A 15,413-nucleotide genomic window follows, 5' to 3' on the forward strand; every position below is an offset into this window, starting at 1 on the left:
ATTAACGTAAAAGACCCTTATTTGACACATCGGAGCATAGATCTAAAATATATTTTATAATTATTTATTTGTATTATTAACGTAAAAGACCCTTATTTGACACATCGGAGCATAGATCTAAAATATATTCATGGGGAGGTCCCGTTTGGGTAACAAAGCATTTGAGGACATGAATGGTCAACAGCACATGCAGGCAGTGCATTTGCGCAAGCTTTACCCTTCTTTCCGTTGAAAATGGGGTTCATAATTATGTGCCTTCCAGCCCCTGCCTCCTGCATGTGCACTTTTGGTCTTTTAGAGCGGCATTATCAAAGGTACAAGGATTAATAAAATTTATTCGGTACCCATTTACGTCCATTTTAAAATTGTTAACGGTGTTACCCATTTACTTCGATTTTGTCAATGATTTTATCAATTTACTCGACTTTAAAAACTGCTGAGAATATTACCAATTTACTCTGATTTTAAAAATACAGGATTTAATTGCTCCACGGGACTGCGCAGGCCGCAGATACTCTGTATCCATAAGAAGGCTAATTTTTGGCATTTAACACTTTGGTGCATGGTCTCACCAAGGGCCTTGTTTATTCCACAGAAACAAAGAAAGTTGGTCTGGAGACCAGAACAAACACTAACACTGGAAATTGTTGAAATCACTCAATTAGCCGATAATAATTGCCTAGAGTCTCGATCTAAATGTTACACCAAAACAGCATAATCACAAGCCACAACTAACATACACCACTCGAATACCTATATTCGATTGTCATCCAACACTGAGAACACTTCATAGTCAAAACATAGCACCCCAAACTGGGATGTACAGCAAATGACACTATAGTTATACAGGCAGCTTAATATCAAGTTAAACCAAGGCAATGCTGCTCTCACCACCGGGAGGCTTACGTACACCACCCAAAGAGTCGCGAGATTCTGCCTTCCCATCAGAAAAGATGTCATTGCCGCTCATTTCTCGCAGTTTAGCTCGGCTAAGTGGTTTTTCCACAGAACCTGGTGGGACATCTCCCTTGAAGATACCATTACCGGTCAGCTCTTGAAACTTTTGGTTATGTATCTTCTTTGTCACCTTGACAATTGGTTCGTCCGTGAATAGGATACTTGTCTGACCTCCTGCAGGCTATAACAAATACGAAATAACAGTTACATGACTGGTGAAACTTCAAAATCAATATACAAAAACAAAACCCTAGGACCAATGGAATGATGTTTGCAGGTAGGATAAGCCTATAATAGAACTGGCCTGAAGGAAATCGTGCAAATTGGAGAGAAAAAAATTTATTTGCTTGACGTAAAAGTTATGGTTCAATCCCAAATTTATGTAAAGCATGTGTGTATTCCCAAATTTATGTTAAGGATTACTATAGTGATATGTATATTGGACACAAGTACCTCAAGAAAAATGAAGACTTGGAATAATGCATCCCAAGAGTACTGAGAAGGCACTACACTGAGTCGACTATTCTATGTTCTTACTTTCTACGAGTGGTACAATGGTGAGAAAGGATTATTAGACACAAAAAAAGATAGAACTCACATTTGAAACTTTGACAGATGTGCGGACATTTCGTGGTGCAGGTTCTCCCATGTCTTTGCTTCCTCTTGATTCAGAGGTGACAGCAGCCAACGAACGTGGCTTATTTTCAGGAGGGGCAAAGATGTCATGTCCACTGATCTCCTTATACTTTGCATTTGATATTTGCTTTTTATTCTTTGCATCTGATTCTCTTTGCAATGAGCCACTTAACTCTCGCTGCTTTGCTACCTCAGGGATAGAGGTAGGCTTCTTGGGAGAAACACTTGCATCAGCAGTAAATGATATTTGGCTAATTCCATTCATTGCTTGCTGAAAATCACACCAAAGTTTAAAATGGTAAATTTACATCAACAACTGGTGAACGATCATGCTCATTCTGCGAGGGAGATCAAACAGATACCTGATACATCCGCAATCCTGTTTTGTTAGTGGAATTCATAGCAGTAGTTTCAGATGCCCCATTGGCACCAGCAGCAGCAAAAATTCCACTACCAGTCATCTCTTTCATTTTGTAACCCGAGCATGGCTTCCTGAAAGAGCAATAGTGAACAATTCCAGACAGAATCAGACGAATGATAGCCACTCATATAAATTGGCCCTTGATGAATGTACTATATTACAACTCCATGCCAGATTACAAAAATGAGCAAAAGGGAACCGGTTCATGCAACGGGCTTGGACGAAGTTGTGAAATTCTTAGAATAGAGTCCAATTAAAGGGTGTACACCCATAAGTGCATAGTTAATCCAGAATTCAATGAGCAAAATATAAGAGATACCAGACAACTGGAAGTCCCAATATTAGTTTGGCTGGAGTCTTTCTACGGGAAATGACATCGCAAGCAATCAAAAACCAAGAAATTATATTAGTTATCTTAAACCCCCAAGGAGTCCCAACATCGGTTCCAGATCTAACTTTTTAAGCAGTGTTAGTCTTAACTGTATGAGCCGAGTTGGAGAGCATGACCCGAAAAATCAATGACTAACATACATGAACTGGATCCAGAAACAAAGATGTATAAATGAGGAAACTACAAGAGTGCAGTCTAGTTTAATGCCTGCTCTGTAGCCAACTGTACTTGACAGTTGAGATTTATGATAAAGGCCTAAACATGTGAATACCCCAACTTTATGTTTGCAATGGTCTACACGGCAATCTATTTTACAATGTCCAATTAGAGAGATTTCCAGGTTAAAACATTAATTTCAAATGGACATAAAAAGCAGCTCAACTATCAAACCTAATATAAAGAAAAAAAAGGACATGAATGAGTCATAAGTTGGAAATGTAAGTTATGTTGATTCAACTCTTCATTTTTCTTGAAATACTCATAGCTGACATCAAACAAATATTTGGATATAAGTATTGAGATATGGAGTATGACCCTCAAAAACCTTCCAAATATATGGTAAAACTTTTAAAAAACTGAAGATACCCATGTAGGACACATACCCATATTTGATAGTGGTACCCGAGTCTGAATAACATGGAATGTGAGTGCTCCGGTTAGTTAAAAGATAAGCTTTCATATGAAAAGATTTAAAGTTTCATGTCTATTGAGAGTTCATTAAGGAATAAATAAATTCAAAAAGGCAAAAGTAGGAACTACAGCGAGATTAAAACTTAAACCACCCGAACTTATTATTTTAAATACATAAATTTAATATAAATTAGGTAATTTGAACAAGAAAAAAAAAGCAGATCATCTCGTTCCTGCAAAAGATACATAGATATTTCTAATTATATTATCAAAATTTCCTCAGCTAATAAAATAGTAGAAGATCAATATCTTAATACAAATCAAACACAACCCCCAAAACAAGATGTAACAATAGATAGATCTGGTTCTAAATTATAAATCTAAAAGGAAAAGGACGAAATACAATATATTTTTAATTTAAAAATCAAACTAAAAATGCAAAGTTTCGCAAAAAAAAAGAAAAAAAAAAAGAAGCTTTTTGTTCTCCAAAATAAAGATAAACTGAAAATAGAAAGGGTTCTTACTTGTTCAAGAGAGATTGAGCTTCGGCATCAGTTACCTGACCTCCAAATAGCACTTTACTGATTCTATCCGATGGCTGTTATTCAATGCATTACTCGTCAAATGAAGAAAAAATGTGTACGGAATAAGCATGCTGCATGCGTAATCATAAATATGCAGAGAATATACATTTATATATAATCGAAATAGACCTGGTTGTAACGACCAGAGGAACGCAGGGCGGAGGCTGAGGAAGCGGCCGAGTTGGAGGAGGCAGATTGTGAACCCTCCGTCCACGTCAGCAGGTCGGCGGTTGAGGTGTGAGGCTTTCGCACGGGTGTGCTCCTCTCCATTTTTCTTTTCTTTTCTTTGGTATGCTAAGCTGAAAGGTGAAAATAGTTTCAGGCTTTCAGTCTTTCGAGATACCTTTTTTCTCTTTTCTGGTTTGAAAATGACTAGAAAAAAATTAAAAGAAAATTTTAAGAGACGTACTCGCGGGGTTTTGGCGGATCTCAAAACTCGCCCCTAGGAACTGAAACGTGTCAGAACTCGAATTGATTTTCTTAATTTTAAATTAGATTTTTATTTTATTTTTTAAATTATTGTAAATATGTAATATACTTTTTTTTTTAATTTTAAAATTTAAGTTTAAGTTGAAAGTATCAGTCATGAAGATTCTTTTCCTCGTCTTAAAAAATGTTAACAACTATTATTTATCAAAATAAATTAATAAATTTTTAATTTTTAATTTCTTTTCATAATATTTAAAGCTATTATTCTTTATATAAATATTTAAAACTATTGTGATTAATACTAATAAAAGAAAATTTCATTTTAGTCCAAAAGAATAGTGTTTAGAAGCAAAAAAATAAAACACAATTTAAGATAAAATAAAACATAAGCATATACGATAATAATAATAATAATAATAATAATAATAATAATAATCAGAAAACGACAATTAGAATATCATACTCCTTGTTGATATAGGATTTTACACGACCGCCATTGCCCTCCATATATATGAATACCACGACGATCGAGGGTTGCAAGCTTTCTCGTCAATGGCTCCAATTTCTCACCAGTGTATTGACTTTGCTTACCGTGTTTACCAACCCTATATCACACCCCCACAAACCCATCATACAAGGCTACTTTAAGCCTCCTATGAAAAACATTATAAATAATTTTATTTCTTTTCATATTATACATAATAAAATTTGTTGACTATTTTTCAATATCTCTAGGTGGTGTTTATATATTTATATAATATAGTACTATTCATTTATATGACATATTAGATAAATTTCATATGTATAGACACGTATCCTACTATAGACTTAACACGTATCTATATAATTTCGTGCATATGTAATTTTGCATGAAAGCAAGCTCGATTTGTGAGCTCAATAGAATCCGGCTCAAAACCCATTCAAATTTTGAGTCGATGATAAAAATTATACTAACAAAAATAATTAAATTATCCAATATATATAATAAAATGTGATAGTTCTATAAAAAATTTAAAACCTTATTTAAACAAAATCCAATAGAAGCTTAAAACTATCTATCCGTATAAGCTTGAACTTTTGCCATTCTGATCAAGAAGTGTTCTGAAGGCTAAAGCTTTAACCTTTGCCATTTTGATGTAAGAGCAACTGAGAGATTAGAACTTGAAATCGAAGAGGGAGAGAACCCCAAAAACCTTTTTAGAAAGTTAGGGTACTTGAGTTTGCCTTTTGGTTTTTTTTTTCTTTAAATAAATTTAACTTTCTTTCCCATTTCTTTTATTATTTTGACCTATATAAGATTTGAGACTCTTTTAAAGAAAAATTTAATCTATTCAAAGGTTTTTTTTTCAATTAGGGTTAAAATGATTTAATTTAAATATAAAAATTCGATTCATCTGATAGATTATTCTTAATACAATTATAATTTATTTTGATTTACGAATCAATTGATTCTATACCATGATTTTAATTAATGTATAAATTAATTTGATTTTCAAAAACGATAATCTAAAATAAAAATATCAAATTCACTAAAAATAAAAACATGTGAAGGAAAACACTTCGTTAACGAAGATTTACATAACAAGGCTACCTTATTAACACTTTAATTTGTCAAAAAAGGTATGCATTCTGAAATTAATTCTTCAAACATAAACAGTTGGAAATTGAATGATTACAGGTCAGAAGGCAAATAAAATCTGAAATAGGTGCACCTGAAAGAGACATACCTGCTAACTGCCGGGCTTCTTTAGACTTAAAGCAATTCAACATTATATAAATAATTACAATGAACCCGTTGTTTTAAACTCGCTTTATAAAGTAAAACAATTCCTCAAGGGACGGACGCCACACAAAATCCTTTTTCTTCGGCGGTAAATTAAGGTTACCGTTAAATCATTCCAAAAATCATCAAACTATTAATAAATTTAATTTTTACAATTTAATTTCAAAATTTTATAAAATAATTATTGTATTGTTTGAAAGTTTACGTTCAAGTTATTGAATTATTCAAAAAAATTTATTCAAGTCATTAGATAATTATTATTTTTTAAGTTCAACTAGCGAGCTTCAAGCGATGATTCAACAATCGGTACAATGGATTAATACCTATTAATGAGTAGAATAACATACTTTAGATCCAAGTTAATCTGATAACCAATATCAAAGATCGGAAAAAAAACAGTTTAATTACAAATTCATGATATTCAAAATTGTTTAATAAAAAATGAACTATAAAAAAAACAAAAAATTCATATAATAACGATTTCAACAAACCAATAAAATATAATTTAAAATTGAATCATTGTTATACTAAAAATATATATTACATAAATTATTCACAATTCAACCAGCGGTAAAATATTCATATCCAACTCTTCAGTTACTTAAAAGATAACCTATATATGAATGTTATGAAATAAAATATTTGTTACCATAGCAATATATAAATATTTTTCTATTCGAAAATACATGCACCTACGACCTATGTTGCATTTTACCCTTAGGAGGAGAAAATTTAAGGTAAATACACTTAATAAAACAAAACCTTGGATTCATATAATTAAAGAGTCTTTAACTTGATCGATATTGGTAATTATGTTAATGCATGAGAATGTGTATTCAAGTGTACTGAAACGTATTATCCTATTTAAGGGCTAGGGAGAGACTATGAGTAATTCTAAGCATTCATAGGTAAATCTAGGGGCTGACAAGGGCTACGACCCCCCTAAAATAGAAAATTAATATTTAGACCCTTTAAATTTTTTTAAAATTTTAAATTAGTAAAAGTAAAATTACACTTTGCCCCTCTAAAATTATAAAAATTTGATTTAATCCTTTAAAAATTATAAAGATATAAACTATTAAAAATTAAAATTTTATTTAGCCCCCTATAAAAAAATTGCTGGCTTCGCCCCGATAAGTATTATATTAAAAATAGCAGATATGATAAAAATTATAATAAGATGAATTAAAAAAACATTTTTTTTTCAAAATCAATTGGCATCATGATCTAATTAAAATGATACTGTAAAATTTTTTCAACAAACACAACAGCTTTTTAGCTTGGAAAATGAAGTCTCTGTAATCAAAATTATTTCAACTTGTCAAAGAAATTTATCATACTCAAATTATTAAAAAATATTTAAAATATTTTAATTAAAATCATGATAAAAGAAGTCAATAGGGACTTAAATTAGCCATAAATAAAATGAGACGAGAAAATACAAGACGAACATGTCAACACATATAGTGAAAATTAAACCGCCACTAGAATTTCAAGATTTCACGTAGCCGATAGTGCCATCGCCATTGCCTCCCCTCCTTATAAAATACCATCGTGATTCAAACTTTTGACACAAAGCTTTCTCCTCAAGTTCCTTCGCTAATGGCTTCAATTTCTTACGAGTGTTATGACATTGTTTACCGTGTTTTCCAACCCCATTCCAGATTCCAACAAACCCATCACACACCTCCCCGTCCCATGCAAATCGAGTTGATCCTCAACGTAACTTCCCTTTTAATCCCTCGTCGTCGCATTGATGGCCACCTGATCAACTTCGAGCGTTTATCCCTCGAAACACTTCGTTTCGATCTCGGCCTTTTGCAAAGCCACGACCAGCTTCGTCTTGCTCTTGCTCCCAATTTTATAAGATACGGAATCGACGTAGTCTCTACTGCTTACGATGTGATCATTCATGAAATTGTCGAATGTGGGCTTAGAATTGCGGATTCGACGACGGGAAATAATTGCGAAGTCTTGCCTTTGTGTTTAGAGATGCGGGTCGTCTTTGTGGAAAAGGAAAACGAAGAGGAGGAGGTTTCGATTGGAAGAGCTACGGCGGAATCGGAATTGGAGTTCGAGAGGAGTAACTACGGCATGGTTGCTGCTAAAGAGTCTTTTGTTAAGAAGATGCTAAAGAAAGTAAGAGTAAAAAGTCGAGATGAAGATTGCTTGATTTGTTTGGAGGAGCTCGAGATTGGGATCGACGCTTCTCAGATGCCTTGTTCGCATGCTTTTCATTGTAATTGTATCGAAAAGTGGTTGAAGGTTAGCCATTATTGTCCTGTTTGCCGCTTTGCCATGCCGACCGATTAGACAAAGAGCGTTATATATATCGAGGAGAAAAAGACAGTGATAGCAGTTAGCAAATATATATAGATTTCTGTAGTTGGTTTTGAAGATAGACCAGTTTAATTTTAGTTCTTGGCTTACTTATAACAGGTTTTAAATTGATTGTTTATCATGGTTTAAGGGTTGTTCAATGTAGCCGATGTGTTAGTTTCAAATGAAAAACAATGGAAATTGACAATTAACGAGACTAATTGAATAAAAAAAATTTTGTGTTGACATGAAATTAATGAAGCCTTTATGACTTTAGTTTCAAATGATTCTGCAAAACGACATGTTTATCAGTTTTCTAAGTTTGAGAAGCCAATCTGGTGATTCAGAAGAGATTTCTCATCGTTATCATCCAAATCAATGCTACACATTTCACTCCTTTCTTTGTCCTTCGTGTCCGCCACACGGAATTCAGATTGTTTGGCATTTGATGGAGCATTATGATCGTCCTCTAGTTGTTGCATTTCTGATTCAATCAATGCCTGCATTCTTGCTCTTTCCCTGTCCCTTGGATACGTGCAATAAAGGAACGAATAGATAGAGGAACAGAGAGCCATTGGAATCGCGATTGCAGTGTAAAGTGCCTTAGCAAGTGATGCAGCATTCTTCCGATCCGTCTCGACCTCTATTGTGTCCGATGATCCCTTAGGTATCGGTTTAAAACCATAAACATGCTGAGCCAAAATCCCTACTATAGGAGGAGCAAAAGATGCCAGTACAGACTCAAAAGATCGATCCAAAGCGTAGATGCTTGTTCGGGATTTCTCAGGTACGATCTCTGCAAATATCGGACTGTGCATACGATTCATATACCAAACAATGCTCACATGCAATAGTTCAAACACAGTGAGGAAATATTAAGATGTACTACGAATACATACTTGTTGGTTGCTGGAGCATTCCAAGATGTGCAAAATCCCATGATGACATAAACTAAAGCATGCATAAATGCAGTGGAGGGATCATCAGGTAATCCCAGCAGCAAAACTGCGGCTATGGGGATCATAGAACCCGCGCTTATCTGCGACAAAATGATCCTCCCGCCATTTGGGAAGCGTTTTGCGAGAACATCACCCATCTTTCCTCCAAAGAGAGCACCGACTGAACCCGAAATCACGAAAAGTGTAATGATCATTGCTGTTGTTTCGTGGGAGAAGCCGATTAGTTCAAGCCACATCGGAGCAAATGACAAAGCGGACCATGGAAATGATCCCGAAACACCTTGAGCAACAATGATTTGGAAAGTTGGGATTCTTATAACTGATTTTGCTTCGTTTATGATGTCTTTCACCAGTGATGAAAAAGACTTGTGTCCAACATGTTTTTTGGCTGCGTTGTCATGACCGGAAAATCGTGGATCGTTAGCAAAAAGACGGACCGCAATACCGACAACAACACTAATTATCCAAACCAAATGGAACGCAAAGCGCCAGCCGGGTATCCCCATGATAGTTTTTGAGGCAATCAGGACCGAACAGAGACCGCCTAGGATTGAGCCAATGTTTCCAGTAAGTTGAAGCCATCCGAAAGCCACACCGCGGTTACAATCATCAGTTGAATCGGCAACAAGGGACTGAATGGCTGGTACTACAATTGCAAGGCCAATCCCATTCAAACCTCTTGAAATTGCTACCTAATTAGGTAAAGAAAAGCATTATTTCTAGATTATGCACCTGAGCATGCCATGGAATGAGTTCTTTCTTGGTACAAGAACAACTATTTATGCAATTAAAAACCACAAAAAGAAAATCAGCTTAAATGTTGTACAATCATAATGAGTTTATACTTAATTTCCATAGTTCTAATTAACTTCAAAAATAAAAGCTTGGACAAAAAAATCTCTAGTTAAAAAAATAAACATACTGTTATACCATGTAATTTATCTATCTATATTATATTTAAGTCCCTCGTTCTTCATTTATTTTTTATATAATTTTTTTTCACCATTGACTTAACCTAAGTTTTCCCCAATTCTAAAATCACTAGAGTCTCATAAAAACCAATAGATCTGTCTATACGATCATTAAAGACAAATATTCATTCAAAAAACAGAAAACCCAGAAAAGGAAAACACCATTTCAACTAAAACAGAAGCAAAAAGAAAGAACGGAAAAGAGAATGCATCAAACAAGAAAAGCTATATAAAAACCTGGAGGTAAGTAGTGGAAATGGCGACAAGAAATGTTGCAGCAGCCCAAAGGAAAGCACCGAGAGCAATAACATGAGCACGGTTGTGATACATAGCAAGGTAAGCAGCTAAAGGATAACAAGAAGTTTGAACTATGGACCGATACAGAGTGAGTGAGCCAAGCCCTGTTGGATCCGTATGCAAAGCGGCGCCAACTTCTTTGTAAACACCAGGCAGTAATGATTCGTCGGCTCGCTCCATTATTCCCGCCAGATTCACTAAAACTAACGTTAGAGTCTCCGGTTTCATTGTAAAAGCTATTGGAATAATGGGGAAAAAAAGTAGATGCAGAAAACAGAGCAGGTACTTGCTCTGTTTTTCTGTTTCTTTGTCTTGTTCTAAGAGACTCTGTTTTATTGTTTGCCTTGTTCTCTTGGAGGAAAGACTTTGAAAGTTGACTTGGTTTGGGCAATGTTATGGTGTCTTACAGCATATGAATGACTTGGCTTGAAACGTGTTATGTGCTGATTGGGCAGATCTGAGGCTGCGGAGTTTTCCGTGGTTTGGTGACGGAATAAAAGGTTGCTGCAAGAAGTTTGGGATACGATGGGATCCCATCTGTCTTAGGTTTGGACATCAAAATAAATGCTTAATTTCCGGCAACTAGGTTTATTTTATTGTTTAATTTTAGATTGAAAAATGTGATATTATTTAACTGTTATTATTTAAAATATACATAAAATATAAAAATTATATTTTATAATCATCTCACTTTCATCAAATTTAAATTCATGAGAATGATTAAAAAATTCAAGTATTAAAATAAATAAAAATAATATAGATACTAAAGTAAGATTAATTATAAAAATATTTTTTAAATTTAATTATAAAAATATATTTTAATAAAATATTTATCTTTGAGATACAGAAATATTAAAGTGTTGGACCCAGACTGATCTTGAATAAAACACTTCAAAAAGTTCGAGTTGCTACTCAATCCATCATGTGGGCACATATAATACTTATAGTAGTTAAAAGATTTTTTAATTATTATTTTAAGACCTTTTACATTTAAAATATTATTTTTATTGAATTAAAAAAACGATAATGTATTTTAAAGAGAGTTTATAAATACAAATACAAATGTAAATAATAGATGTTTAGATAACTAAAATCAAAATTAAAATCATATTAGTATAAAATATAATTAATTATTCATAAATAATCAAATTTAAATTCAAAATAGATCGGAGAGAGAATTTGTGAATGTTATTTATATATGCAGAAATTTTAAATAATAATATTATCTTTCTAGTATATTTTAAACATGGTTTTTTCTAATGAAATTTAGTTGGAATTAAATTCAATAATTTATGCCATTTGTTGAATTTTTGAGATCATGAATTTGTATAAGCTACTCCTTAAGAGTTGAATTCAATTATTTAGGCCATTCGTCTTACCTGTGAATCATTAGATTAATGAGCTAAGATAAATCATTTTGATCCTTAAAAATTCGGTTCGCACGAAAAGTTGAGAGTTTCTATAAGAAACCAAGTTGTTGAAGCCTTCTTAGTATGAGAATCAAGCCGGTGATGATGATTGATCATGATGCAGAAGGGACTTCTTGTCGTCATTATTGTCGAAATCGAGCCTCTTCTCCCCTCCAAACTCTATGTAACTTTCACTCCTTTCCTCGTCATCAAGCTTTTTAGAGTTTACGACATGAAATCCGGGTTTTCCGCAACTTGAAAGAGAGTCATTTTCCTCTGTGTCTTGCAATTCCGACTCTATCAGTGCTTGCATTCGTGCTGTCTCCCGGTCTCTCGGATACGTGCAATAGAGGAATGAGTAAATGAAGCAACAGATTGCCATCGGAATCCCAATTGCGGTGTACAATGCCTTAGCAAGTGATGCAGCGTTCTCTCTATCTGTCTTGATCTCGATTGAGTCCGATAATCCTTCCGGTATCGGTTTATAACCAAAAACAAGCTGAGCCAAAATCCCAACAATAGGAGGAGCAAATGATGCCAATATAGACTCGAAAGAATTATCCAACGCATAGATACTTGTTCTGGATTTCTCAGGGACGATCTCCGCAAATATCGGACTGCATATACCAGAGATTAAAAACACTTTCCACTGTCTGAACATTATTAAACCGAGCTAAGTATGTTGTAGTTTGAATGGACAAAGAATACATACTTGTTGGTTGCTGGAGCATTCCATGACATCCATAGTCCCAAGATGGAAAAGACCAGACCATGGGCAACTGCAGTGGAGGGATTATCAGGTAATGCCAGCATCAAAACCGCAGCTATCGGGATTGCAGAACCCGAGCTTATCTGTGACAGAATAATTCTTCCTGCATTCGGGAAGCGTTTCGCAAGAATATCTCCCATCCATCCTCCAAAGAGACCTCCAATTGAACCCGAGATCACAAAAAGTGTCATGATCAGTGCCGTTGTTTCGTGGGAGAAGCCGATTAGTTCAAGCCACATTGGAGCAAATGCCAAAGCTGATCCTGCAAAAGATCCTGAAACACCTTGAGCAACAATGACTTGGAAAGTTGGGATTCTCATAACTGACTTTGCTTCATTTATCATGTCCTTCACCCGCAATGAAAATGACTTACATGCAGCATGGTCTTTGGCTACATTGTCGCGACCGGAATATCGTGGATCATTAGTGAAAAAACAGACCGAAATACCAACTACGACACTAATTATCCCAACCAGATGGAATGCAAATCGCCAGCCAGGTATGCCAATGATCGTTTTTGAGGCAATAAGGACTGAGCATAGACCGCCTAGGATCGAACCGATGTTTCCAGTCAATTGAAGCCATCCGAAAGCCATACCACGGTTACTATCATCGGTTGAATCAGCAACAAGGGACTGAATGGCTGGTATGACAATTGCAAGGCCAATCCCATTCAAACCTCTTGAAAGTGCAACCTAATTAGCCAAAGAAGAGAATTGTTGCTAGATTAACGTTTAATAGGCTTGGTTAACCATTTATAATAATAAGCTAAGTTTTGTCAGAATTCCACTCAGTTTATGTTTAATATGCTTGGTTAACCAGTTATAAATATTATTAGATTTATAAACAAGTTTGAATTAGTGTGTATAACATTAATACCCTTCATATCAGGCATAATAGTCTCCAATTTTGACTTAAGTTCAACCCCATTTCCAAAACCACTAGATCTGTATATACACATCCATTAAAAATAATTAATCATTCATAGATTACATCAAACAAACAAAACCCAGAAAAGAAACCACCATTTCAACTAAAAAGAAAAGAATGCATAAAAAATGAAAGGTATATAAATAACCTGGAGGAAAGTGGTGGAAATGGCGACGAGAAATGTGGCAGCAGCCCAAAGAAAAGCGCCAAGAGCAATGACATGAGCACGGTTGTGATGATAGCAAGGTAAGCAGCTAAAGGATAACAAGAAGATTGAACTATGGATCGGTACAGTGTGAGGGAGCCTAACCCCGTCGGATCCGTATGCAAAGCGGCGCCAACTTCTTTGTAAACCCCAGGCAATAATGACTCATCGGCTCGTTCCATTATCCCAGCTAGGTTCACTAAAACCAAAGTTAAGGTCTCGGATTTCATTGTTGAAGGGTTTTCCCTTTCGGGAATAATGGGAAAAAGAAAAAATAGATGAACAGAAAACAGAGTACTGAGTAAGTAATCTGTGTTTCTTTTTCCCTTTTTTGGGGGTTTCTTGTTGGAGGAAGGATTTTGATCGTTGACTTTTTCGGGAAGTGTTAAAGTGTATCACAGCATATGAACAAGTGGAAAGGGTTTAAACAATCGGTGGAGCCACTCTTGAGATCAGGATAATGGTTTAACACGTGGTATGTTCTGGTTGGGTGGATCTGAGTCGTTTTCCTTAGTTTTGCTTTTTGTGACAGAATAAAAAGACTGCTGCAAGAAGTTTGGGATAATGATTTGATGATTAGGACATCAGAATAAATGTCCTTCCCCAAGTCTTTCCGACGAGGTTTTCAGTCACTGTTTGTAGATAGACATGTTCCAGAGTCCAGTTATTTATTTGGATAATTATATATAAAAATAATAATTTAATGTATAATTGTATTTTGTATGATTTTATATATAAAATTTTAATTTAATTTAATTTTTGAAAATGTTAAAATTATACATTAAATGTGTATGATTAAATCAAATTAAAATTTCAAGTATACTTTTAAACCACAATTAGAGTTTTACGTATGCACAATAGCAATACCAAACCAAATACGGTGAGTAGTGGGGTCCTAAGCTAATTCTTGGCTAAACCTTGAAAATTTTAATGACATAATGCCTTTCAAATCCTCCTAACCATTATCCTACTGAAATAATTCTTGATAAGAATGGCTATATTGTGACAATTCCACCCAGAAGGTAATGGGTTACCCCTACAGCACGTCATTGTACAATGCTCAAGGCTCTACTTGAGTAGCATGAGCAATTTTTAATTTATAATGAGCCTAAACGATGGATTTAATAAGTTGCACCAAATTAAAGTTCATAAATATAATTACACATTAATTAAAGTTTATATATAATTTTAAAATTTATCCCAATTTTTAATATAAAAATAAATTCATTATTATATTATTTTTAAATAATAAAATACATCATTAAATCCGGTTTTAGTAAGAATCTCGAAGGTTAAGCTTTAAATATTCTTAGATTAAAAACTTAGAAAACATATGTGAAAATTATTTTAAATTTTTGAACACTTGTATCAGTTTTTTTCCCTACTCAACACTAAAATTTGTGTTATGATTCTTAGAATCCATAAATGTTCAACAGATTACTTACAATGAGAATGTATGAATAATTTAATTTTACTGACATTTTTATACTTGATTGTGCTATAATAATTCGAATTCCACTGAATCAAGATCTATAATTATATTTGTATTTTGATTGTATCATTAATGTAAACATCACAAAAAAAGAAACGAGACTGAAGAATTAATATGATTTCTTGTAAACTATAATGAAGTAATTATGATTTTGGTCCTTTTACAATCAGTTCACATCAAAAGTTGAAGGAACTTTTGGAAGAAACCAATGATGGTTGATGGTGATGTAGA

General features: G+C 34.1%; 3 protein-coding genes and 1 pseudogene across 5 annotated transcripts; 1 reads left to right on the forward strand and 3 right to left on the reverse strand.

Moving 5' to 3' along the window:
* Positions 1-644: 644 nt before the first annotated feature.
* On the reverse strand, positions 645-4,653 carry LOC121223663 (uncharacterized). Of its 3 annotated transcripts, none has more exons than XM_041105628.1 (7): positions 4,512-4,653; positions 4,029-4,061; positions 3,749-3,918; positions 3,560-3,633; positions 1,956-2,085; positions 1,556-1,864; positions 645-1,138 (listed from the first exon to the last, which is right to left on the reverse strand). In XM_041105628.1, the coding sequence occupies exons 3-7, from the start codon at positions 3,887-3,889 to the stop codon at positions 866-868; spliced, it is 927 nt and encodes a 308-aa protein (XP_040961562.1). In that variant the 5' UTR covers positions 3,890-3,918; positions 4,029-4,061; positions 4,512-4,653; the 3' UTR covers positions 645-865. The 3 variants fall into 3 exon arrangements, with proteins under 3 accessions (XP_040961562.1, XP_040961563.1, XP_040961564.1); XM_041105629.1 differs by having other exon boundaries at positions 4,029-4,068; positions 4,512-4,647; XM_041105630.1 differs by lacking the exons at positions 4,029-4,061; positions 4,512-4,653 and having other exon boundaries at positions 3,749-3,980.
* Positions 4,654-7,335: 2,682 nt separating this feature from the next.
* On the forward strand, positions 7,336-8,374 carry LOC107910841 (putative RING-H2 finger protein ATL19). The gene has a single exon (XM_016838771.2). The coding sequence runs from the start codon at positions 7,434-7,436 to the stop codon at positions 8,142-8,144; it is 711 nt and encodes a 236-aa protein (XP_016694260.2). The 5' UTR covers positions 7,336-7,433; the 3' UTR covers positions 8,145-8,374.
* Positions 8,375-8,376: 2 nt separating this feature from the next.
* Positions 8,377-10,907, reverse strand: LOC107911643 (uncharacterized). Its single transcript, XM_041105631.1, has 3 exons — positions 10,318-10,907; positions 9,050-9,801; positions 8,377-8,960 (listed from the first exon to the last, which is right to left on the reverse strand). The coding sequence occupies exons 1-3, from the start codon at positions 10,603-10,605 to the stop codon at positions 8,459-8,461; spliced, it is 1,542 nt and encodes a 513-aa protein (XP_040961565.1). The 5' UTR covers positions 10,606-10,907; the 3' UTR covers positions 8,377-8,458.
* Positions 10,908-11,700: 793 nt separating this feature from the next.
* On the reverse strand, positions 11,701-14,129 carry LOC107911640 (uncharacterized; annotated as a pseudogene).
* Positions 14,130-15,413: the final 1,284 nt, after the last annotated feature.

This window comes from Gossypium hirsutum, chromosome D11, assembly GCF_007990345.1.
Source record: "Gossypium hirsutum isolate 1008001.06 chromosome D11, Gossypium_hirsutum_v2.1, whole genome shotgun sequence".
Classification (NCBI taxonomy): Eukaryota; Viridiplantae; Streptophyta; class Magnoliopsida; order Malvales; family Malvaceae; genus Gossypium; species Gossypium hirsutum.